Here is a 26,862-nt window from a genome sequence, read left to right as displayed (position 1 = left end):
TGTGGTTGTGATGTCATCGTAAACAAATCCGTTCTACTCATCCAGACGACTTCGCAACGGCGCCGTTGCCAGATTTTTCCACTCTGGAACCCGTTCTCAAAAGATTTCGTTTTGGGGCACCCAAAACGCCGGTGCCGTGTGGACACCAGGCCGAAACGATAACCAATTTTATCAGATTCACCTGAATCCGTTGCCGTGTGGACAGGGCCTAGATCTGTAGAGTAGTTCACCCATAATTGTACCTCATCTGTCACTCAACTCTCACCAATGGTGCCCATTATTATTATTATTATTATGACAAACTATTGAACATCATGGACGATGCCAGTCACCCTCTGCACACCGTCATCAGCAACCAGAGGAGCCTGTTCAGTGACAGAATGCTCCTTCCCAAGTGCAGGACGAACAGACTCAAAAACTCCTTTGTCCCTCACGCCATCAGACTGTGCAACTCCTCTCTGGGTGGGGGGGGGGGGGGGGGGGGGGGAGGAGGAGTAACAGGAGGACAGAGGACGGGAAGGAGCAGTAGCCTAGCCTAACAAGAAGCAATACCAGACAATGTGCAATATAAAGTGCAATATCTCTCCTGCTGCCCCCCCTTTTCCCCCCCTCCTCTCTCTCCTCCCTTCCCCATAGCTTACTCTTTTTATATTTGTATATGTATATACTTCATCTCATCTCATTATCTCTAGCCGCTTTATCCTGTTCTACAGGGTCGCAGGCAAGCTGGAGCCTATCCCTGCTGACTACGGGCGAAAGGCGGGGTTCACCCTGGACAAGTCGCCAGGTCATCACAGGGCTGACACATAGACACAGACAACCATTCACACTCACATTCACACCTACGCTCAATTTAGAGTCACCAGTTAACCTAACCTGCATGTCTTTGGACTGTGGGGGAAACCGGAGCACCCGGAGGAAACCCACGCGGACACGGGGAGAACATGCAAACTCCACACAGAAAGGCCCTCGCCGGCCACGGGGCTCGAACCCGGACCTTCTTGCTGTGAGGTGACAGCGCTAACCACTACACCACCGTGCCACCCTCGAATCTAATCTAATCAATCTTATTATGTTGTTGTTTAACTTTTTTGAAGAATATCTGTTTATTTATACAGAAATATTAATTTATACACTACCGTTCAAAAGTTTGGGGTCACTTTGAAATGTCCTTGTTTTTGAAAGAAAAGCACTGTTCTTTTCAATGAAGATCACTTTAAACTAATCAGAAATCCACTCTATACATTGCTAATGTGGTAAATGACTATTCTAGCTGCAAATGTGTGGTTTTTGGTGCAATATCTCCATAGGTGTATAGAGGCCCATTTCCAGCAACTCTCACTCCAGTGTTCTAATGGTACAATGTGTTTGCTCATTGCCTCAGAAGGCTAATGGATGATTAGAAAACCCTTGTACAATCATGTTAGCACAGCTGAAAACAGTTGAGCTCTTTAGAGAAGCTATAAAACTGACCTTCCTTTGAGCAGATTGAGTTTCTGGAGCATCACATTTGTGGGGTCGATTAAATGCTCAAAATGGCCAGAAAAATGTCTTGACTATATTTTCGATTCATTTTACAACTTATGGTGGGAAATAAAAGTGTGACTTTTCATGGAAAACACAAAATTGTCTGAGTGACCCCAAACTTTTGAACGGTAGTGTAAATGTGATCAAAACAAACTTCTTGGTGCTTTAATGTTAAGACTGGAATTTCAAATAAGTCACGTGACGTGCAAATAAAGGTTTGAGCGCCACCAAGTGGACTTCTCGTATTTCGCCACGCAAAATATCTATTATTTCTCAGAATTAATCATAAAAAAAATAAGAAAACAATATAATTCCATTTGTCCAAAAATATATATTTTTTCCAATTAAATTAAATGTATAAGATTTATAACCATGCACGTGCGTCCAGTCAGACTAACGGCTGGCCTCAGAGCGGATCAGATCGGTTCACGCATGCGCGTTGGGAAGGCGCTCTGTGTTCGGGGGGGGGGGGATTTCCTGGCACATGCGCAGTTAGGGAGAGAAAGTGAAAGTGCTCGCGGAGTGGTTTAGGGGAATTTTGTTCTGTTCTGTTCATTTGTTTGCAGCAGAAAGTCGCTCATTTCACAGCTGAGAGGAGCCATGAGAGAGCTTTCCACCATCTATAAACTCTCTGTCATTGCCTTTGCGCTGCTGGGCGGGGGTGAGTATCACACACTGGAAATAAGGAGTGAAATGTCTTTGCTGTTGTGTAAAATACAGAGGTTTGTTTTAAAGGCAACACTAAATGAGAGCAGAGTACAGAACTGGGACATGCAGTGCTGTGGACTTGTTCCTGTATGGGATTGGATAGGTGTCAAAAATGTTTTGCTTTTTTCCCCTCAAGTATCCGTTTTTCAGTAAGAATGACTCAAAAATGACAGGCCTATAGTCAAGTCAAGTCAACTTTATTGTCAAATATGCTGTACATGCTCGACATACAGCACAGATGAAATTTCAGTCCTCTCTGACCCACGGTGCAAACAGGCAATGCAATAAATAAAAATAGAATAATTGAAAAAACAAACAATATAAACAGTATAAACACTCTAGATATGAACTAGACGTAGACTAAACACTCAAACAATATAAACAGTATAAACACTCTAGATATGAACTAGACGTAGACTAAACACTCATATATATATACACACACACACACACACACACATAAATTGGTTCAAATAACCAAATAGTCAAGGGCATTTGAGGTATAGCAGGTAAACTTGAAACATGAACTAAGCAGAATAAACAAACTAGCAGCTGTTAAGATGAGGTAGTGCAGAATAGTGCAAATGAGATTTTGTACTATTTTAAACTATTTTTGTTTTGCAGATCAGGAATTGCCTTCACTTTCATTTTTCGCTTCACTGGTGTCAGCTTTCATTCTTGGCCGGCATTTTGTTTGTTCGCTGTCAGCATCTTTGTTGGGGATTGGTGCATTTTGGCTGCAGGTTAAAACAGAGAACAGGTTTCGCATTAGCTTGATGTGGGACTGTCTCTCTCTATGTCTTGCCATCATACCTGCCAAACCTGTACAAACACTCAGCAGACTTCATACAGTGACAACAATAACATCTGCGAGCAGAGGCGATTCTAGAGTCTGTTGTGGCCCCAAGCAAAAATTTCCAGGGGGCCCTTCTGACCAGTGTTCATCACCAATATCTCATCTCATTATCTGTAGCTGCTTTATCCTGTTCTACAAGCTGGAGCCTATCCCAGCTGACTACGGGCGAGAGGCGGGGTACACCCTGGACAAGTCACCAGGTCATCAATATGTTATAAATAATCTGACAATGTATGAAACCAAAGTTTTTTTAATTCCAAATGTGAAAATACAATGGTAAAGAACAATAAAAAAATAAATAAGCCCTCGGGCCCCGACTCTCGGGGGGCCCCAAGCAGTTGACTGCCTTGCCTGTTCACAAGCTGCACGTCTGTCTGCGGTTACGTTTACATTAGACCGTATCTGTCTCGTTTTCTTCGCGGATGCACTGTCCGTTTACATTAAACCACCTGGAAAAGCCGGGAAACGGGAATCCGCCAGCGTCCACGTATTCAATTTAGATCGTATCTGGAACATCATGAGTTCAAATCCCAGCACTGCCACTGCGGGGCCTTTTAGGTCCATAAATGTACAGTAAGTCGCTCTGGATACAGGAGTCTGCGCAATACAGCAAACGAAGGCCTGCACATCGTCCATTTCCTCAGCACTTTGTCTTTGCATGAAGTATGACAAGGCTTGCCTGGGCTCGCAGTTATTTCTGATCGCACCTGCTGGAAACGTTGATCAACACACTAAGCTGGTCCAATTTCTCCAAAGTAATTGAAATCCTGCTAATTTTTCACCTACAACACTGTGCCTATTTGTTTTGTCTATAATAAAACTGTCAGACCTGTGCGCTTTGGCGTGTGCACCAGACGGACTTTTGGGCGCACTCCGAACTGCATGCGCGCTGAGCGGACTCTTGCACGTGTGCAGTTACAGGATTAAGGTGCATCAGCACACCTACACTACCGTTCAAAAGTTTGGGGTCACCCAGACAATTTTGTGTTTTCCATGAAAAGTCACACTTTTATTTACCACCATAAGTTGTAAAATGAATAGAAAATATAGTCAAGACATTTCTCTGGCCATTTTGAGCATTTAATCGACCCCACAAATGTGATGCTCCAGAAACTGAGGCTACGTTTACATTAGACCGTATCTGTCTCGTTTTCTTCGTGGATGCACTGTCCGTTTACATTAAACCGCCTGGAAACGCCGGGAAATGGGAATCCGCCAGCGTCCACGTATTCAATCCAGATCATGTCTGGTCCGGTGCTGTGTAAACATTCAGAATATGCGGATACGCTGTGCTGAGCTCTAGCTGGCGTCTCATTGGACAACGTCACTGTGACATCCACCTTCCTGATTCGCTGGCGTTGGTCATGTGACGCGACTGCTGAAAAACGGCACGGACTTCCGCCTTGTATCACCTTTCATTAAAGAGTATAAAAGTATGAAAATACTGCAAATACTGATGCAAATACTGCCCATTGTGTAGTTATGATTGTCTTTAGGCTTGACATCCTTCCACTTGCAAGTGGTAAGTGATATGCGCTGGGATCACACACACAGCGGCTCAGTCCCGAATCACTGCTTGTGCGCTTCACTCGCGCGCTCTGTGAGCTGCGCAGGGCCGGAGTGCGCACCCTCCAGAGGGCACTCGCTGTTCAGGGCGGAGTGATTTGGAGCGCAGGATGCCTGCGGAGCCGAGCGTATCCGTGTATTGGTGTTGCTGTGTGCACGGCTAACGGTTTTAGTGTAAACGCGAATCGTTTTAAGAACGTTAATCTGATGGTCCGCTGATTCGACGTAATGTAAACGTAGCCTGCGAGGAGTGTGTGTGTGAAAGCGAAACCACCATACTGAGTTTACCCAACGTCCTTTTTTGTTTCACCTTTTGCATACAAACGCTCCAATCATAGGCTCAGTCAAGTAGATGTTAGCTCAGAGGTTAAGACTTCTAATTGGAACATCATGAGTTCAAATCCCAGCACTGCCACTGCGGGGCCTTTTAGGTCCATTAATGTACAGTAAGTCGCTCTGGATACAGGAGTCTGCGCAATACAGCAAACGAAGGCCTGCACATCGTCCATTTCCTCAGCACTTTGTCTTTGCATGAAGTATGACAAGGCTTGCCTGGGCTCGCAGTTATTTCTGATCGCACCTGCTGGAAACGATCAACACACTAAGCTGGTCCAATTTCTCCAAAGTAATTGAAATCCTGCTAATTTTTCACCTACAACACTGTGCCTATTTGTTTTGTCTATAATAAAACTGTCAGACCTGTGCGCTTTGGCGTGTGCACCAGACGGACTTTTGGGCGCACTCCGAACTGCATGCGCGCTGAGCGGACTCTTGCACGTGTGCAGTTACAGGATTAAGGTGCATCAGCACACCTACACTACTGTTCAAAAGTTTGGGGTCACCCAGACAATTTTGTGTTTTCCATGAAAAGTCACACTTTTATTTACCACCATAAGTTGTAAAATGAATAGAAAATATAGTCAAGACATTTCTCTGGCCATTTTGAGCATTTAATCGACCCCACAAATGTGATGCTCCAGAAACTGAGGCTACGTTTACATTAGACTGTATCTGTCTCGTTTTCTTCGCGGATGCACTGTCCGTTTACATTAAACCGCCTGGAAACGCCGGGAAACGGGAATCCGCCAGCGTCCACGTATTCAATCCAGATCGTGTCTGGTCCGGTGCTGTGTAAACATTCAGAATACACGGATACGCTGTGCTGAGCTCTAGCTGGCGTCTCATTGGACAACGTCACTGTGACATCCACCTTCCTGATTCGCTGGCGTTGGTCATGTGACGCGACTGCTGAAAAACGGCACGGACTTCCGCCTTGTATCACCTTTCATTAAAGAGTATAAAAGTATGAAAATACTGCAAATACTGATGCAAATACTGCCCATTGTGTAGTTATGATTGTCTTTAGGCTTGACATCCTTCCACTTGCAAGTGGTAAGTGATATGCGCTGGGATCACACACACAGCGGCTCAGTCCCGAATCACTGCTCGTGCGCTTCACTCGCGCGCTCTGTGAGCTGCGCAGGGCCGGAGTGCGCACCCTCCAGAGGGCACTCGCTGTTCAGGGCGGAGTGATTTGGAGCGCAGGATGCCTGCGGAGCCGAGCGTATCCGTGTATTGGCATTGCTATGTGCACGCAAATCGTGTATTGGTGTTGCTGTGTGCACGCTAATCGTTTTAAAAACGTTAATCTGATGATCCGCTGATACGGTCTAATGTAAACTTGGCCTCAGTCTGCTCAAAGGAAGGTCAGTTTTATAGCTTCTCTAAAGAGCTCAACTGTTTTCAGCTGTGCTAACATGATTGTACAAGGGTTTTCTAATCATCCATTAGCCTTCTGAGGCAATGAGCAAACACATTGTACCATTAGAACACTGGAGTGAGAGTTGCTGGAAATGGGCCTCTATACACCTATGGAGATATTGCACCAAAAACCAGACATTTGCAGCTAGAATAGTCATTTACCACATTAGCAATGTATAGAGTGGATTTCTGATTAGTTTAAAGTGATCTTCATTGAAAAGAACAGTGCTTTTCTTTCAAAAATAAGGACATTTCAAAGTGACCCCAAACTTTTGAACGGTAGTGTATATAAAGACTGTATTAACGCACGCTCAGTGCGAAGTATTGAGTTGTTACGAACGCATTACCGAGCCTTATTTTGTTGATTGATCCCCTGTTTTTTTTATTCTGCTTTTGTCTGTGTCTTTGATAGCCTGTTTGTGCCTCGCCCGAATTTTTACTTGTATACCGCTTTTGATCTCTGCCTGCTATTTTGGATTGTTTGCCTGTTGTCACTTTCTCATCTCATTATCTGTAGCCGCTTTATCCTGTTCTACAGGGTCGCAGACAAGCTGGAGCCTATCCCAGCTGACTACGGGCGAAAGGCGGGGTACACCCTGGACAAGTCGCCAGGTCATCACAGGGCTGACACATAGACACAGACAACCATTCACACTCACATTCACACCCACGCTCAATTTAGAGTCACCAGTTAACCTAACCTGCATGTCTTTGGACTGTGGGGGAAACCGGAGCACCCGGAGGAAACCCACGCGGACACGGGGAGAACATGCAAACTCCGCACAGAAAGGCCCTCTCCGGCTGCAGGGCTCGAACCCGGACCTTCTTGCTGTGAGGCGACAGCGCTAACCACTACACCACCGTGCTGCTCCCTGTTGTCACTTTTATTAATAAAAACATTTCTTCACTTACATCCATCTACCAACCCATCCCTGACAAAAACAGGAGCAGTCTGTCAGAACCCTAATATCATTTGCCAAACAAATCACTTGAATGGGGAAGGATGGTGTCACACAACAAGAAAATTCTGCTTCTGTTAGCACTTAATTTCATTTTGGTAAACTCTAAACCTGAAATTGTGCAAATCTTGATAGCATTAGCCAATAGCAAACCATTGGTGGGTTGTGAACTCTTTTTTTAATGGGCATCTTCCTTTCTTTATTCATCAATGTGGGGTTCCTATGTCCATTATGTAGAAGTACAACAGTGAGGCGTCTTTACTGACAGGAAAAAAAAGGATGCACTTTATTTTTAATCCATTCTTTTTCTTTTCTATGGTATGTGTGTATGTGTATCCACCATTTCCCCCAGTTTGGTCATTCCAGTTTCCACCTACCAGCTACGTCTGTCCTCTTAACACAGCTCTTCCTCTTGTTTTCCTTTGGCTAGTTTTCAAAATTCGTGAATTACCAGGACCTGCTAACAAAAGTGAATGTCTCTTTCTTTCCTGTTATTATGAATTAACGTTAATCATTATGCCTGGATCAGACTACATGATATTTTTATCTTTCACGATGGTCACCATGTCGGATTAGACAATCATACAGCCACAGTGCCATAAATTCTTGCCATGTCTTGGTCAGGCACCTGGCAACACTACAAGTTTGACCCCAACCAATCATTGTTCACGTCCTTGCATGTTGTTTGGGAAGAGGATCAAGAAACTGTCCATCATGGCTACAGAAGGAGCATCAAGGAACATGTCAGAAGAGTTGTCAAACTCATCTCATCTCATTATCTCTAGCCGCTTTATCCTGTTCTACAGGGTTGCAGGCAAGCTGGAGCCTATCCCAGCTGACTACGGGCGAAAGGCGGGGTACACCCTGGACAAGTCACCAGGTCATCACAGGGCTGACACATAGACACAGACAACCATTCACACTCACATTCACACCTACGCTCAATTTAGAGCCACCAGTTAACCTAACCTGCATGTCTTTGGACTGTGGGGGAAACCGGAGCACCCGGAGGAAACCCACGCGGACACGGGGAGAACATGCAAACTCCGCACAGAAAGGCCCTCGCCGGCCACGGGGCTCGAACCCGGACCTTCTTGCTGTGAGGCGACAGCGCTAACCACTACACCACCATGCCACCCGAGTTGTCAAACTAGGCGAGAAAATATAAAAAAAACCCTGATGTTCGACTTTTCATCCGAGTGTCGTGGGGTATCCACGACACTACATCGCTGTTCTTTGATTATGTCACTCTACAAGCACTGTTTAGGGAAGCCATGGTCTACTGGTTAGAGAAGCAGCTTTGGGACCAAAAGGTCACCAGTTTGATTCTCTCAACCAGCAGGAATAACTGAAGTGCCTTGAGCAAGGCATTGAACCCCCAACTGTCCCCCAGGCTGTTCTGGGTATGTTGTATATCGCTCTGGATAAGAGCGTCTGCGAAATGCCATTAATATAACGTAATGTAATGTTTGTCGTTCCCAATGTTCAGATTTGGGCCCAATGCTGGAAATCTGTTGGCTATGAAGTAATCATGCCAAGATCAGGCTGAATTCATGTAGTCTGATCCCAGAATTAGACAAATTAACATTCAATTTTCTTGTATTATCGCATTCATGTTTGGTGTGATGACTCCTTCCTTCCCGCGGCACATGGCGCATTGGTGGCGCCAGTCTCCGTTTCTGTAGCCCTCGGCTTCTTGCCTATTACATAGCTAGGGTTACAGTGGGGGGCTGGGCCTCTGATAACCGCGAGAGTTGGTGTGATGGCTACTGAGCTTTTTTCTGTGATTTTTTTTTTTCAGTACACTTTTTATATCATGCTTGCAGAATTGCATTCGATACCTTTAACGCCAACAATATAGTAATAATATAAACAGCACTTTTCGTCTCAGCACTACTGTGTTCACAACTAAAAGAGGTCTGGCTACACTTTATTCTATACAGTGTGCTGTATTTTTTTCACTCTTTCCTGAAATTGTTTTTGCTTGGAGAACTGCGATGTGTTAATAAATTCAGTTGTGTCTGTTTGGCTGCAGTGTGTTGTTCGAAATGCTCGGTACTGGAGTGCTGGTTTGTTCAGGAAAGGCCGGGCGGTGGAGGCTTCTCAGTGAGAATGAGCCAGGAGAAATCCGCGCTCTACATCAACAGCAAGAAGAATGAACAGAAACCTCCATCAGACATCAGTCCTTCCAGAATTTACTACGTTTCTGGTCAGTATGATTTTATATTTTGATAAATGTAAATAGTAGGCTCATATAGTGAGCAGTTGCTACTGTATATTTGACCACAATTAACTTTTCGCTTTAATTCTCCAGATCCTGCGTCCACATTCTGCAGCTCTGCCCTCCACCCACCAGAGGGCACTGTGGACAAACCACAGTGTGAGATAAACCCTTTCACCCCTCAAGCCTCCATGGTCACTTGGGCAGCGGATCTCACCGCCTCTGCACAAAGCCCCGTGTACCTGAACGGCCACTGGTTTTCTGTAGCTGCACAAGGTCTGAAGGGAGACCTGACTCTGGCCAACGTGATGCAGGCGTCGTCTGAGCCGAATGAGCCGAGGGGTAAAGGGATTTTATAGCTATATTTTACACAACGCCACTTTATATTATAATTAATCACACCACAGCGATGCTGAATGTTCAAATCTGATTGGTCAGAAGGGATATAACAGCAAATGGGGGATTAGGCACCTTGCTCAAGGACACTTTAGCCAGTCCTGCTGGTCCAGGGAATCGAACCAGCAACCTTTTGGTCCCAAAGCTGTTTCTCTAACCATGTTGCATAAGTGGAATAAAACACATTGTGACAGACTCTGTGGCTGAAACTGTTATGAAGCACTCGCACTGGAGACTCCTTCCATAAATTTTAAAGAAAGCTTTATTTGTCAGATGTCCACTCGAGCACAGTGAAATTCGTCCTCTGAAGCAATGAACACACACACACGCATACCCAGAACAGTGGGCAGCTACGCTACAGCACCCAGGGAGCAGTTGGGGGTTACCGGTAGGTGCCTTGTTCAAAGCTCAAGTTCACTTCAGCCATGATACAGAGGGAAGGGAAAGTGCTGTTCATTCACTCAACTCCCCTTACATTTTTCCTGCCAGTTCTAGGACTCAAACCAGCAACCCTTTGGGCCCAAGGCTGCTTCCCTAACCAACAAGCCATGGCTACAACATGGTAGAGAAACAGCTTTGGGACCAAAAGGTCACCAGTTTGATTCCCTCAACCAGCAGGGATGGCTGAAGTGCCCTTGAGCGAGGCGCCTAACCTAACTGCCCCCCAGGCTGCTCTGGGTATGTAGTATGTCGCTCTGGATAAGAGCGTCTGCTCAGTACCCGTAATGTTATGTTGGATGTGAAAGATTTCTCACTGTTGAGTGTTTTAGTCACTGAATCAGTTTTATACAGAAGTACGAGCAAAATCTTTGCTTTAATTGGTTTTTTTTCTTTATGTTCACAAATTTGACCCGAACAGCCAAACTTTATAATCAAAATCAGCCATTTTATAGGAGTCACTTGTTTATTTAAAGGGCAGTTTTGTTAGTTTATTAGTAAACTAGTTAATTCGTAAAATATTTAACAGTTATTCCATGAAATCCAGTCGTACATGAGCTGATAGCCGACGAGGCACATAGCACCGAGTTGTCTATAATCCATGTACGATGAGACTGAGTGGAATAACGGTTTTATTCCATCCACATTCACTGGATTTTGAGAAACAGAGCATTTTTATTTTTACTTTCTGCAAATTCGATCCATAAAAACTTTATACAAAACGTCTGACAAAATCTTTTTCGCTTAGAATGTAAACAAACCGGTGAAATGACGGGAGCAATTTGTGAAAAATGCAATAATAATAATAATAATAATAATAATAATAATTCTTGAAAAATAAAAAAAAAGATATGTTCTTATCATCAAATGCTTTCATTCCATGTGTTGTTGCTTTTTTTGTATTTTTGGGATTTTGTTTTTATTTCATCCTCGGTTGGTTCAGCAATACACTCCGCCATTTTGTTTTTCTCTCCTCATGGTATATGAGCTGATATCCTAGTACTAGAGTAGCCAATCAGAGTGTGCGATTGCTGATATCCAGTGAATGTGGAGAGAATAATACCTGTTACCTGTCCTTGTCGCGCCTCGTGGCACACGGAAAATCTACACCTTTCCCTTTGGTCGCTACCCCCTGCACTTCCTCCCACGAGCCCCAGCCCGCCTCTTTCCTTTCTCCTATCAGGTACGACCACAGCGTCCCCTCGAACTAATCAATTCACTCTGCTTATGGGTGCTGTAATAGCTCTGTTTTATGGGAGAGGGTTATCAGCTCTCAGCCCAACCCCCAACCTGGATGGCCAGTGGGTGGGATCACTCTTTGTCTAGTCCCTGTTCTTCGATCTGTTCGGCGTGAGTGGCCCGACCAGGTGTACTAGATAATTAGTAAAATAGACTGTAACGTAAGAGTATTGCAGCCGATTAACTAGTACTAGCTAACTAATAAAGACTATAACCAAGAAATATCAACTTTTAAAATGATCCTGAAATTAAAAATAAGTAGAAAGAAATAATTAACTTTTAATTAAACTTACTTTTAATTTAAAATTCAATTTCTCTTCGCAAATTACCGAGTCGTAGTTAACTTATAAAGTTTAACTAATAGATTTAAAATGGCTCTGAAATAAAAAAAATCAATCAACCAATCAGGGCTGGGATTCCCAAAAGCCTCTTAACACTAAGATCATCTTAACTAGGAGAGAGAGTGTTCATTGTGCTGCTCGCTCTACCATTTTTACAGTTATCTTTGTGCTGCGATGCTTTTGCGAAACTCAGACTAGTTAATTCATTTTTACTTGAATTTATTTTGAATTGAAAATTCAACTTCTGTCACTCTTTCTTTCTTTTTTTCCCTCCACTACTTCTCTCAGTAATCCTCAGCGTCTCCAGTAAAACCTCCACCATCCACTCCAGATTAGGAGAACCGGTTCTCCTAGACTGTGGGTTCTGGGTCGATCCATCTTCACCTCTGCATGATTCTGGGTTCGCCGTGGAGTGGCGCTACCAGTTCCGGGGTGAAGGCAGGCTGGTCGTGGCCTACGACGCAAAGAACGATCGCTTCGCCAAGACGTCAGAGACGGACGCTGACTTGGATATCGTGGGTCTTTACGAGACAGGAAACGCATCACTGGTGCTGAAAGAGGCCCAAGTGAGGCATGTTGGGACGCACATCTGCACCATTTACCTGCCTCACCTTCTGGCTCAGGTGGCCTTAGAGATGGAGATAGTGGGTGAGTTTTCAGTCACGTTATGGGACTCGCACTCACTTCCATGCGAGCTTTGTATTCATGAGACGTCCGTTTGAGAAAAAAACGCTTTTGGATTTCAAATGAAAATGTCATTAATTGTTCGCAAGAGCATTTATAGAACAAATGTAGTGTTTATGAAAATACAGAAGAAACATTCATATCCTATATTTCTCTCCTGAGTTTGTGAGATTCTTAAACATGAACCTCGACTTTTCAGCTTTGAATCATACAACCGAGTCGCGAGTCACTGCGGAATTATACACGCATAAAGGTCCGGTCCCACAGTACCGATAACTATCACGATAACTATATATAAATCGTTTCCCTGCAGTTTATGTGGTCGGTGCTCACACCAGACCGATAACGATCCCTGTAGCCCAGGCCTGGGTTTATCCGTATCACTGAGATTGCTTCTGGAGCGACGTTTCCAGGCCTGGACCTGATCCGATAAAACATCTGACCAATCAGATCATTGTTTACGTGATGTTGTCTGAGCACGTGATATTTTTCCTCGGGGCATCTCTGTACATCCTTGTTGCATCATGAAGTTACGGAAAAAAAATATATATATATAATACAAAGCACGGACCTTTTATTCACGGCTATGCCATTGTTTTCCATGAAACATCAATAGTAAATGAATCAAGTAAGCATATAAATGCAGGTAAGATATTTTAATTCTGCATTTCAGCAGTTCAAACATTTAATTGTTTTAGACTTCTTAATTGTTTTTATCCGTGACGCATCATCCGTATGAAATCGGTAACCAATCTGTAATATACTGAAACGTCCGCGACCAATCTGTAAATTATTAGCATCCGTATTAAAATCCATAACCACTCCACATTTTGTACGTATCCTTTTTATGCCTCCGCCACCGTAAGGTGCAGGAGGCATTATGTTTTCAGGTTGTCCATCTGTCCGTCCATCCCGAAACCTTGTGAACGCGATATCTCAAAGGCTAATGAAAGGAATTTCACCAAACTTTCACCATTTGTGCGCTTTGGGACAAACATGAACTGATTAGATTTTGAGATTAAAAGTTCTAAGGTCAAGGTCGCTGTGAGGTCAAATGTCTGTCCGAAAACCTTGTGAACACAATGTCTCCAAGGCTAATACAAGTAATTTCACCAGGTCACGATTACTGTGAGGTCAAATGTCCATCCCCAAATCACAACTTAATAAGACGTGTAGTCTACCGGCCGGAGGCATCCCCATCGACGCCATTGGCGTCGAGTTCTATCTAGTTTATTATATTTCCGTAATCCGTGACCTATCCTATATATTTTATCAACCACCGGAGTGTGTGCATGGGTTGTTTTGGAGTCCGAGCTGTACGGTACGACCCGGAATAACGTGCTACTACTTGGAAAAAACTTCCATGACTATTCCTAAGTTGCATGCGTTTATTTACGTGAGTGTCAGGACCGAGTGATATTATAGTCGGGATTATAGTTGTGGTGTTTCTGATCCAGACTGGAACTAAATTCAGCCATAGGTTGTAGTTTTAGTTATCGTTGTTGTGGGACTGGGCCCTTACGCTCTCACCTATTTATTCCAATTACACACCAATTTAAGAAACATTTTGGTGAAAACTCAGAAATTGGTCCAACGGAAATCCATATAAAACTAGCCATTCGATTAGGACAAAAGTAATGGCGTCCTATGAAAGAAGGAAACGTTTGCGTGTGTCTGTGGTAGCTGATGTGCTGCAGTCCTGAAAGATTAACTGCACTTGGGAGGCACTCTTTCACCATTTAGTCATCATTTTGTCACTTTCGCCTCACCGTGACAGTTTTGTATGTTATGGAGGGTTAAAGCCATGGCTCGACCTAAATCAGCTGCAGGATGAGTGCGTTTGGTCAATTACGCATGTCATTAGAAAGAAAATGTGAAACTTTTGTAAAGCTGAAACTTTTTTTTTTTTGGTTTGACACATTTTCATTGAAAAACTGATTAAAGTGGCACAGGTCGATGTCTTAAAAAGATGAATAGTACCTTGTGGAGCTCGAATAACCCCGAGGTACTTGAATCCCACTCTGTATTACCTGCTGCCTCGTGCCTGTGAAGGAGAATGAGCTGGAAAAACACCGCATGCTAACGTTTACACTTGGGTACGGAAACGGCCAAAGTTTATCCTCATTATAATATTCTAACGAGTGAGGTCGCAACAAACATGGCGGAACCCGTGACCTCCGACACAGAAGCAAGCGATATTTACTCACTTGGCTTGTCTGCCGTGTTTTTTCCCCACTCTTTTCTGGCGTGTTTTGCCTCTGACAATGTCAGATACTTCCTTAAAATCGTCGGGGGGGGGTTGTCTCGATTTACGAGTCTTCATTCGATCTGGGCAATCCGCCATGTTTGCTGTGGCTCCGCGGTCGCGACCTCTGACCCGCGCATAACCTCACGTGACTTTTCCGAACTGGCTGCTGAGCGAGCGGTTTGTAAACAGACTAACACGTGGTTAGGACCATAGACATATAAACATAGACGCCGCATTGAGCTGGTAGCCCGTTGCTGGGATACGTCAGAGTGTCCGCCATATTGGATGTGGCAAATCTTCCCCGTAAACCAATGCAAGTAAACGGACTGAAAGCCCCTTTCTACAATAATATTTAACTCGATGCCTTTTATTCACCCATTAAGACACACACGTATATATTTGGGAAACAAACAGGCATCAAAACAACACATATAACTTTTAAATAGTGTGCGAAATACCCGTCAATATTCTGAATGACCGCCAAACTGAGTTCGGCCAGGTTCTAACGTCATACCAAAACAAAATACATCACTGATTCCTTCACATTCAGAAAGGTTAAAAACATTCATCATACATTCAAAAACGTTCATCATAGTGTGGCACTGTATTCTCTAATTCTCACTGCTTATAACTCTACACCTCCCCGGTGGAGATGAGCTGGGAAACTGAAGACTGAAGGAACAGCTCCCTCTCTGATCCTGACTGTCTGACCTGTTCTGTCCAAATCCTCCGTTCTGAAGTGTTCACTGCACAGCATGGATGACGGAGTAGCAGAAAACCCTTCCCGTCGCACAGCTGTCTCCCACTGCTTTTTCATGGCTTTATTTTTGGGAAACCTACATAGTAGGTGAAAAGTTATGGCCCTTTTCCACTACCCTTTTTCAGCTCACTTCAGCTCGCTTCAGCTCACTTCAGCCCGACACGGCTCGCGTTTCGACTACCAAAAAACAGCACGACTCAGCTCGCTTCAGCCCTGCTTAGCCCCTAAAACTCGCACCGTTTTGGAGTGGGGCTGAAGCGAGCCAAACCGTGCCGAGTGAGGCTGGGGGCGTGAGCAGACACTCCCCTGTGCACTGATTGGTGAGGAGGAGTGTCCTCACACGCCCCGCGAGCACGCTGGGATCTGTAAACACCGTAAACCCGGAAGAAGGAGAATTACGAATTACGAGAATTATGAAGCCTTATGCGCCTCGCCTCATCTATACGCTCTTGCCAGTATCTGTTGGCGTTGTCGGTGACAACAAGCCACAGCACCAAGACCAGCAACACTAACGACTCCATGTCCTCCATGTTTATTGTTTACTATCCGGGTCGTGAGACTACCGCTTAAAAGCTCACTGATGTCACTGTTTGCGCTGCTTAACGACATCACGTGACGTCCACCCACTTTCGCTAACTCCACCCAATGTGTCCACACACTTCCAGCCAGCACGGTTCAGCACGGCTGTAGTCGAAATGCAACTCCAACAGCCCCGCTCAGCCCAACTCAGCACGGCACGGCTCAGCCCGACTCAGCCGCGTTTGTAGTGGAAAAGCGGCATTAGCTAAGCAACTAACAACAATCAGCGTAGTTACGAAGGAAATACTTCGTTGTTTGGAGACAGGTTTCACCGAGCGGCTATTATGCGCGAGACTTCATATTAGCCACAAAGTCAGAAAAATCTGTTCGTAAAATTACGTTATAATGACCAAATACAATGAAAAGTATTTTTCCAGTCTCACCTGTGAAAGGTAATCCCATGTGATCTCGTTTGGACGGCAAACCTGTTGGTACAGTTAAACGCAGCACATGAATGAGGCATCTTTATTCTCGGCTACTGTCTAGACGCTATCATACCTGTCAACTTTGAGGTTTGAAAAAAAGGGATATTTCCCAGATTTTAACTCAAAATAAGGGAAAATTTCGGAAAGTCGAACTTTCTGAAAATTTCAGAAAGTCGGTAATCGAACTGACTTTTCTTCACAAAATTAAATTCGTGCTGCCATTTGGGCAAGTAGCGGCAATACACCTTTTTTGGTTTTGCCTCGCTCCTTTCTTTATTCATGTCTCTAGTCTCGCCGTCTACTGAAACTCGCTCCCTGAGGAAAGAATTACGACCATCTTTTAGTTTTGTGAGAAGTTCCGAGCAGTGACCTTGGTCAGACCATAGATTTACATAGAAGACTAGATGCCTCGTCCCCGTTGCCCGTCAACGAAGTCGAATGTCCGCACATGGCGGCCATCTTACCTCAGACACCTGGCTTACCCATTACATTGTGTTGGTAGCGATATGTACTTTTCAGGTGACCGTAACTTCCTCAAATTTCAATCGATATTCAAACGGTTTGGTTTGTTATATAAAAAAAAAAAACGGAAGTATGTATTTATTATATTAATGATGAATAATCATTTTATGTTTTAAAAAAATACGCATAGCTTGGCGAAAATATTTCAGTATACTACAGACTGTAAGACAGGATGCATGCTGAAATTCCTCTGCTGTGAGAAGCCTAACACTGCATACTTATGGATAACTGCGGCCTTAGGACAAATAACCATACAATTTATTTCCAATTTTTAGTGAAAATATTTTTACATGTGATAGGGCCGTAGGGGAAGCTAAAGTTAAATAAACAGCTTACTCACTTCTGAAACTTCAGAAATACTTCATCCACCTCAAAAACCTAATGCACTCACAGCATAGCATAATAACAAATGTAAACTCACATCATCGCATAATAACAAATGTAAACTCACATCACAGCATAATAACAAATGCACTGCCCGAGTAAGTAATAGTATAAAACAGTGACAGCGACTCACGGTAGTTTGTGACAAAAAAGCACTTAATTAATCACATGTGGTTATACTTCCAAGGATAAAAAGATATCTTTACATTTACAAGAACATTCAAAGCTGATTATCATGTCAAAGTCAATATATGTTAGCACAGAAGATTGAAATTTCATTTGACGAGGCTCCAATGTGCAGTTAAAATAAAACTAAACATACTGATATAAACACCTACAATTAAAACACACACAGACACACACATCATCTTGTCATCAAAGTCAGTACTTTGATTTCCTGTAAATCATAATGTGAGTGCTGGGCTGTGCTGTGCTTGCGTAAGTCTTCATACCCATAGGATGTCTATGTTCATCCCCCTTGTCTGTGGTAAGATGGCCGCCCTGTGCGGACGTTCTGGAATACGCGGTGAGGAATCTAGTCTTCTATGTAAATCTATGGGTCAGACTAGCGCTATGGTTCTGACAGTCTTCTTCACAGACATGCAATTAAAATCAATGTGTAATTACTAGACTGCCACCTGCTGTACTGGAGAGGGCGGGGACGTGAATTCATGGCCCGACTTCCTGCTGTAAACTCCTGTCAGAGGCGCGTCATGAATTCTGGACCTACCGACTTTTATATAATGTGAAAATACGGGATATTTTCGGGAAAATAAAAAAACGGGAAGACAGCGGGAAATAATCAAAATAAGGGATTTCCCGGGAAAAACGGGAGGGTTGACAGGTATGGACGCTATACCAGAGACGGTTGAAGAATCTCCACTTTGCCACATCCAACATGGCGGCGAGGATGACGTATGATTCTACGCAGAAGGCGGCGTCTATGTTTATATGTCTATGGTTAGGACGCCCCGCATTAGGAAATAAAATTGACTGAAACAAGATGATGCGTACCAGCTATGGGGATGGGTATCAGCTCAAACAATTCAGGAAGGGGATTGGATTAAATGATTCCTGAACCGGCACAGGCCTCTATGGGAAATTTCTGTTGTCAAAATATTATTAGTATTTTTATGCTATTTTTGCCACAGTGACGTTCAACACAAAAGCTTTATTCTAATCTTATTGTCTCTCTCTCTCTCTCTCTCTCTCTCTCTCTTCTCCTTAATCTTTGTAGAGCCTCCATCGCTGGCGATCTACCCCTCCCCTCTGCCGCTGTCTGTCCCAGGACAGGTGGTCACGGTCCACTGCGAGGCCTCCGGTTTCTATCCCCTGACTCTGGACCTGGACTGGGAGTTCACTGACACTGATGGGAATAAGCGCTCGCTCGGGCAGGGCAGGCTTTCGGGCCACAGGCAGGCCAGCGACGGGACTTTCAGCCAAAGCTCTCGCTTAGAGCTTGACTCATTTAAACTGGGACTCGGGCGAGGCGGAGAGGTCAGCTGCGTCACCAAACACCAGGGAGGATCTCGACGGGCCTCTGTGACGCTGAATGTCGTCAGTGAGTCGCTCACTCAGAATATAACAACACCCACTAAATAGGCTAGTTTGCGCTTGATCACATTCATTATTATCACTAATGCAGACGATTTAAACTTCACTGTAGCTTTGGCTTGACTGGATGCAGCCACAGCTAAAGTGACACGTCGTATCACGCACCAGTGAACGTTACCTTCCAGTGTTGGAATACTAACAGTGAAATTGTTCTAAATTTCTTCATATTCGCTCACTAACGAGGCTCATTTTTAACCAGGACGTTGTCCTGCACATTTATTTTTCTCTCTTGTTCCTGAACTTGCAACCAGATTTTTCAGGAGTAGGGATGGCAAAAACTAAAAAAAATCTTGACCGACCATCGAGCCTCATTAGCCGGTTAAAGTCGGTTAACCTATGAGTTTAAACAGGGATGTAAACGGCGCGCCTTTTGGCGGATGCTGCCTTTTTCACGCCTGAATCGTGCAGATCCGATTTTTTTTTTTAGGGGGGGCGTTGGAGTGTCTGAATAATTTCATCAGAGTAAATTCTGTATTAAAATTACTAAATAAGCAAATGGCGTTACAGTCCATGAAACATAGGAAGTATGAGAAGAAAACAGTGAATCAGAAAGCTGCGCACATTTGCGCAGCTTCCGCAAAAACGTGCGCAGCTTTCTGATTTACTGTTTTCTTCTCATACTTCCTATGTTTCGTGGACTGTAACACCATTTGCTTATTTAGTAATTTTAATACAGAATTTACTCTGATGAAATTATTCAGACACTCCAACGCCCCCCCTAAAAAAAAAAAAACGGATCTGCACGATTCAGGTGTGAAAAAGGCAGCATCCGCCAAAAGGCGCGCCGTTTACATCCCTGTTTAAACTCATAGGTTAACCGACTTTAACCGGCTAATGAGGCTCGGTGGTCGGTCAAGATTTTTTTTAGTTTTTGCCATCCCTAGACTAAACTCGATGTGCCTTCTAATAATAATAAAAAAAACAGAATAGTAATTCGTAAGCTAAAAAGCCTGTGTCTACACTTTTCTTTCGCCGAGTGGCAGCTGTCTTCAACTGGGGCGGGAGGGCGGGACATGACTGAATGGGTGTTTCTGATTTGTCAGCTGTCGTCCTTACACCGCATGGCATGCCCCAAGCATTTACAACACAGAATTCCAGGTTCTCCGCTCCAAAATCGGCAGCTTCAAAACGATTGATGTTTTTTAACCGACAACCAAAAAAAAATTAACCGGTTGACGTTGATTCGGTCAACCATCAGTCAAACGGTCATCGGTTAACATCCCTATTCAGTAGGTAAAAAAAAAAAAAACATCTGATATTAGTCAGTGTTTTTCTGAAAAGTTGAACTCAGCTGTGCCAGGCTAGCAGTAAAATAAATAAATAAATAAATAAATAAATAAAATAAGTAAATTAAAAAAGAAGAATTAAAAAAAAAACACTCTACTGTGACACCAGCCTTAGAGAAGAAATATTTGAGTCTTCTCAGTGGCTCTGAATGAATCGTTTAACTGAACAGATTCAAATGATTCAATATCGCCGCAAGCAGCGATGAAGGGCCCGAGCATCTCCGGTATACCAAATCTGGCATGAATCCAACAAGCTGCCTGTGAGGAGAACATTAAAATGTAACGCGTGTCAAAACAAACAAAACCAAAAATAACTCACTTCCTGTTGAGTATGGCTAACACAATGTACGTTACAATTTTGTTCGTCTTGGGGTATGCCTCACACCTACCAAATTTGACATGGATAGGTGAAACTATATACCGGAGAAAAGTCTCAATGACGTGTGGGGGTGCTACAGTATGGAGTCCCCCGGACACACCCGGGGCCAAACCTCTATACCTGAGTAGCGGTGGCCAGGACTGATGTGTGTACGAAATTTCATGAGTTTTCGTCCATGAGAACCTTCTCAAAAATGGCCAAGTCTTGAAAACGAAGAAGAAGAAGAAGGATCGTCAGGAAAACAATAGGGTCTTGCACCTCAGTGCAGTGCCTTCTGGTGGACACTGGAGACCGCACAGCTTTGGTGCTTGGGCCCTAATTAAGACTCAGAATCATCCATCCATCCATCCATCCATTATCTCTAGCCACTTATCCTGTTCTACAGGGTTGCAGGCAAGCTAGATCCTATCCCAGCTGACTACGGGCGAAAGGCGGGGTACACCCTGGACAAGTCGCCAGGTCATCACAGGGCCGACACATAGACACAGACAACCATTCACACTCACACCTACGGTCAATTTAGAGTCACCAGTTAACCTAACCTGCATGTCTTTGGACTGTGGGGGAAACCGGAGCACCCGGAGGAAACCCACGCGGACACGGGGAGAACATGCAAACTCCGCACAGAAAGGCCCTCGCCGGCCACGGGGCTCGAACCCGGACCTTCTTGCTGTGAGGCGACAGCGCTAACCACTACACCACCGTGCCACCACAGAACAACTTACCGCCGTAAAAAGATACAAGAGACGCCGCCACCTTTGTTGAAAATTTCAGAAGCTCTCACTCAGGCGGTCGCTGCTAGCGCTCTGATTTTAGTAATAAAAAGTTGTCCAAAATGATAAAAATCGTTCAGATAGAAATGATGTTGCCCGATCTCAATGGGAAAGCGTCGAAGCGCAATCGCCCGGGAACACTGCCCAAAAAGTTGCCCTGTGTATCATCACCATCACCTTTAGAGTGTGATTGTTTTTTTCCCCCAGGTGGTGTATGCTGAAATCCATTTGGTCTGATTTCTTTGTAGTCAATAAAATCGTAGCAATATTTCTGGATGCTTTATTCATGGGAAATAAAAGGCGTAAAGTTGGATTTGTTCTTGACATGAACTTTATTCTAGTTACTGCATTACGTTTATTGTGTAGTTTGAGGAATCAGGGTCGTGTGCTTTGCACTTTTTGTAATAACTGACACGCAAAATGGCCGACGAGTAAATACGATCCATTTTCCCCAAAGTTAGACTCCGTGTGAGGTTTTGTGTGTGAAACGATATTGAAATTTCACTCATAAAAACAGTGCGAGTGTTTCTTTGGGTTTTTTTGTTTGTTTTTTGCAAATCTTGTTGCTATGGAAACAGCGAGAGAAAGCCAAGCACAAAGAATTTATTCAGACGGTTAAAACATCCGTCTCATGCTTTTGTAGGAATATCACGGTACTTTTTATGATAGTTTTTTGTTTTTTTTTATTTTAGAGCAGGAATAAGTCACTCTTTTCTGTTTCATTGATTTATTTTATTGTATTTTTTTGTAACTCAGGTGTCAGCGCTCCGTCTATTGAGGACTCCATGGCCATGGTCGCTGTGGCTCTTGTGCTTTATGGAGCAATAAAGTTAGTTTTCTGGATGTTCAGCTCTAACGGTAAGTGAAGTGATACTAACTGTGTATGTGTCCTCTTGTTTCGTCTGTAGCACAGAGCTGACGAACGCTCGAATCTGATTGGTCAGGAGGTGTTGATTGATTTTCTACAACAGCAGTTGTGACAGTGGTGCAGCTAGCGCTGGGCGATATGACTATGTAATCTCGATATCGTGATAAATTATGCCAAAGTATGCTTTTCAGAGATATCATGGATTTCATGATCATTTTATTTTTTTATTTTTTTTAAATAATTACAGACTGACTGGAAGCAGCTGATGTAAAAATGTTAAATTATTCATTTTTAAAGCTTTTTAATATTTTTTCGAATGTTTGTTTGTTTTTTTTGTGCGTATTTATGAATTTATTTGTTTGTGTATTTATTTATCAATTAATTTATTACATAGAAATATTTTAACCCTTTGGTGCCTGTCCAAAATTCCCCTATATATTTAATCCCTAAAGGGTTAAAATAAAACATGTATTTTTGTTTTGATATTTTAAAAAACGTAATCATTAATTAAATCATCAAACTTTATTAATTTATTTATTTACTTATTTATTTTTGAAACAGTCCTGTATTAGTGGCAGTTTGTGAGCGATATTGCGATACATATCGTACAGTACGTATCGTATATTTCCGTCATCTCAGCCACTCTTAATCGCAGCTACGAAAAACAGGCTTACGTTAACGTTAATGCACGTGTTCCAATATGTTATGGTTTCCATAGTAACAGTTCATTACGGTGGACGGAGGGATGATGATTTTCCACGATCACAGGAAAAAAAAAAACGCGGAAATCACAGAATCGCTTGTCTGAATCGGAAAAAGGGTTTTTTGTTGGCATCCAATTTCCAGAGATGCCAACATACACGATTTGGACGTAGCAGCTATGGATTCGAAGCACAATTACGGTGTTATGCGTAAACCTCAACCAGTTTTGCCCGTGCATTAATCAAATCAATATATTTTCGGCGTTTGGACTGTTTTCACGTGTCATTGTTTACACTGATTCGGATAATTCCGCGAATTTCCGTATCCTTATGATAGCTGCGCTGTGATTGGCCGAAAAGTGAGCTGATTCACGCTCTCGGCCAATCACATCACGTGTTAAATGCAGTGCTCAGAAATGCGCAGTAGCGATGCGTAGTCGTCTTCCTGGAAGCAAACTGTCTTCACTGGTCGTGTTCCGGAACTGAAACTTTCGATTTCTCTTACAAACTAGTGTCAGGTGTGAAGTGAAGAGTCCTACAACAGAAGTACGCTGGAGAAAGCAAAGTCAGCTACATACAACAAAGTAACTTCCGCATGCTCAGTTTAATTAAATGTTGGATGGACGGGCATCTTTGCGTGTTTACTTTATTAAGCCCAGTATTAGACTGGTGCCCAGTTCAGGAAGTAAATACAGGATTCGTTTTGTTGTTATTGAAAGACCTAGATGTAAATCTTTTGTCTTTGATTCTGGCTTTTGTTGTTGATCATGATGAAACGACTGAAACACTGTATTACAGGACAAGCTCCGCGATCTGAACCCCTTTTATCTGAACATCCTTTTAGTCAGCCAGACAGAGAGTTTGGAACATTTCGCTTATACTGTACAGTAAACCCTGCGTTTATTTTCCTCAAAAAGTAGCTCAAAATGGCCGATTGCATCTCTGAGCTTCCCTGAAATTTGGCTTATGGGGGCCTCGGAGATCCCCAGACCCCTGGCCTAATAGGAAACCTCGCTTTACTCGGCTTCACCTCACTGCGCTCAGAGATGCTACTCGTTTTCATTTGTGTCTTTTTCATTTTACTTAATAAATGAAGTAAAACATTGCCGGATGAACTGTTATCGGAAAATAATCACATTCATACATGTCAACCTATACGGAATGTCCGTATTTTATACGGATTTGATTCAATAAACGTAGTATACGGGCGTACAAATAAAGTTATACGGATTCTTTAAAAAAACTTCAATATTTATTTAGAGCTATAATCAATTCCCACGATGATAAAAGAGCGCATAGCATTTACAAACGTACTGTACACCACAGACAGCCAGTAAAGAGTCTTATGAAATCGTGCGTTATCTTGTGGTAGCGAGACTTCGTTCCACTTTTGATCATGCGCACACCGCATTGCGAGAATCCCGCCAACCGGGAAGTAACATTTTGTTTGAAACGCGTATTTCCACCTGAGCGACTTTCACTAGCGACTGAAAAGATTCTGAATGGGCACTCCGGCAAGATCAACACAGACACTTGCTGTGACATGCAGCCTCGTGAGATATTGGTGCAGACTGCTAAAAAAGCTGTCATGGAGTACAATTCAGAACATTAGAGTGACACTTTGTGTTTTTGTCGAACACTGGAGCTTTGTATTCATTCTGAAGGTTTATTGTTATTAATATTGAATCAAAAGTAACTGGGATATATCATTGTTAATTATCATTCAAATTTTAGGTAAATTATTTTAATTTGCATCTTATACGGATTTTATAAGGGAAATACGGATTTTGGTTATACAGGTTTGATTGACCAAAGGTTGACATGTATGCACATTTGTGTGTTAACAGTAACTCTGTTTCATCAATACTGTGACAGAGAGGGATGAATTGTAGCTTATTTGTGTGTGTGTGTGTGTGTGTGTGTGTGTGTGTGTGTGTGTTCACCTTTCTGTATCTCCATTTCTACAGGTACGAGCAACGAAGTCTCCAATGATGAGGTAATTTTTTTTTTTTTAAATTTTCTTCACACACATTTGAAAACGTGTGAAAGTTTGTCCGTTTCCTGATGACTTTTTTTTTATTTCCTTTGAACTTTTTAGAAGAAGAAATAATCCTGTATCCTGCCGTGTCCTGCTGGACCATTCCTCAGGCTGCAGATGCTGAGAAATGAAAGAAATGTAAATAATCTCCTGTGAAAAGATGCACACTTTCTGATTTATCTTTTTTCAAGAAATTCCTTTTCACTGGAGCTTTTCTGTGCACTTGAAATGATGATGGTGTGTGTGTGTGTGTGTGTGTGTGTGTGTGTGTGTGTGTGTGTGTGTGTGTGTGTAAATGTTGAAAAGGAAATAGAAACCGTGTAGTTATTAGTGCTGGGTGTTTTAGGATTCTTTTCTGTGAATTTCTAATTTAAAAAAAAGAAAGTACAGCTGTAACATGAACTGGTTTGATGAAAACTATTTTATTAAACTGCTCTACTATCAAGAGTTTAATGTTCATTGCATGTTGTGGTAATTTTAACATAAAAGTGTCGTAAATTAACAGTTTGACTTATTATTTTAAAGCTAGACGGCTTTTCGATTTCATAAAACCGGTGAAATTTAGTTCCGTCTGAAATGTGGTCATTGTGATATATGTTTGTTTCTGTAATATCTCACAAAATATCAGGCCATTCTGTGGCTGGGAAGTTATTTAATTTGAGGGGATTAAAGCAAATAATGTGCATGAAATCGCTCGCTTCGCGCAGTCAAGCAGACAGAGGAAGTCCGTGTGTGTGTGTGCGCATGCGCAGGTTTACCTTTGAGCGTGCACTGACAGTTCCATCATTCTGTCGCTAAACGAACAGCTGATCACACCGAGGTGCTCACTGAGCGCCAGTATTTATTAGTTTGGTCCTGCGTTTCCTTTCCTTCGTATAGAACATAACGTCTTTTCTTCTCGCTTTCTTTCCGTTACTGTAGTCGGTTTTTCACGTTTCATTCGCACACTCGCGTCCTCCATTTTTCTCTCCTGTTTCAAATTTGTATCCCACAATGCTTTGCATGAACGGTGAAAGCCCACCATGTGATGTGATGCATGACGTAGTATCTTGTATTGGGTCATGGTGAAGCAGGAAAAAATAGTGAATTTAGGGCCACATGGAGATAAATTCATGAATTGTTCTATTAAAAAAATAATAATACAATTAGAAGTCTGTGATTCGAATTCAGTAGCTTTCGGTCACTCATCAAAAATAATCGGGTGTCTGGGGGGAAAATTCTTTTTATGACCTCTCATCTCATCTCATTATCTGTAGCCACTTTATCCTGTTCTACAGGGTCGCAGGCAGGCTGGAGCCTATCCCAGCTGACTACAGGCGAAAGGCGGGGTACACCCTGGACAAGTCGCCAGGTCATCACAGGGCTGACACATAGACACAGACAACCATTCACACTCACATTCACACCTACGGTCAATTTAGAGTCACCAGTTAACCTAACCTGCATGTCTTTGGACTGTGGGGGAAACCGGAGCACCCGGAGGAAACCCACGCGGACACGGGGAGAACATGCAAACTCCACACAGAAAGGCCCTCGCCGGCCACGGGGCTCGAACCCGGACCTGCTTGCTGTGAGGCGACAGCGCTAAC

At 43.2% G+C, this 26,862-nt stretch overlaps 1 protein-coding gene across 1 annotated transcript; it reads left to right on the top strand.

The window, feature by feature from the left end:
* The first annotated feature begins 2,023 nt into the window (after window positions 1-2,023).
* LOC132889763 (tapasin-like) lies at window positions 2,024-25,732 on the top strand. Its single transcript, XM_060926575.1, has 8 exons — window positions 2,024-2,188; window positions 9,413-9,586; window positions 9,692-9,940; window positions 12,301-12,660; window positions 18,852-19,175; window positions 22,423-22,524; window positions 25,203-25,231; window positions 25,334-25,732. The coding sequence occupies exons 1-8, from the start codon at window positions 2,128-2,130 to the stop codon at window positions 25,343-25,345; spliced, it is 1,311 nt and encodes a 436-aa protein (XP_060782558.1). The 5' UTR covers window positions 2,024-2,127; the 3' UTR covers window positions 25,346-25,732.
* Window positions 25,733-26,862: the final 1,130 nt, after the last annotated feature.

Source organism: Neoarius graeffei, chromosome 7 (assembly GCF_027579695.1).
Source record: "Neoarius graeffei isolate fNeoGra1 chromosome 7, fNeoGra1.pri, whole genome shotgun sequence".
Taxonomy (NCBI): Eukaryota; Metazoa; Chordata; class Actinopteri; order Siluriformes; family Ariidae; genus Neoarius; species Neoarius graeffei.
This window is presented reverse-complemented; position numbering and strand designations above follow the sequence as displayed.

What these genes read in the sequence shown, in the direction of transcription:
- LOC132889763 (XM_060926575.1), top strand. Translation starts at nt 2,128, where the DNA reads ATGAGAGAGCTTTCCACCATCTATAAACTCTCTGTCATTGCCTTTGCG. An exon ending in TGAGCCGAATGAGCCGAGGG is followed by an intron (nt 9,941 to 12,300) that starts GTAAAGGGATTT and finishes TACTTCTCTCAG; the next exon opens with TAATCCTCAGCGTCTCCAGT. An exon ending in CTGGATGTTCAGCTCTAACG is followed by an intron (nt 22,525 to 25,202) that starts GTAAGTGAAGTG and finishes CCATTTCTACAG; the next exon opens with GTACGAGCAACGAAGTCTCC.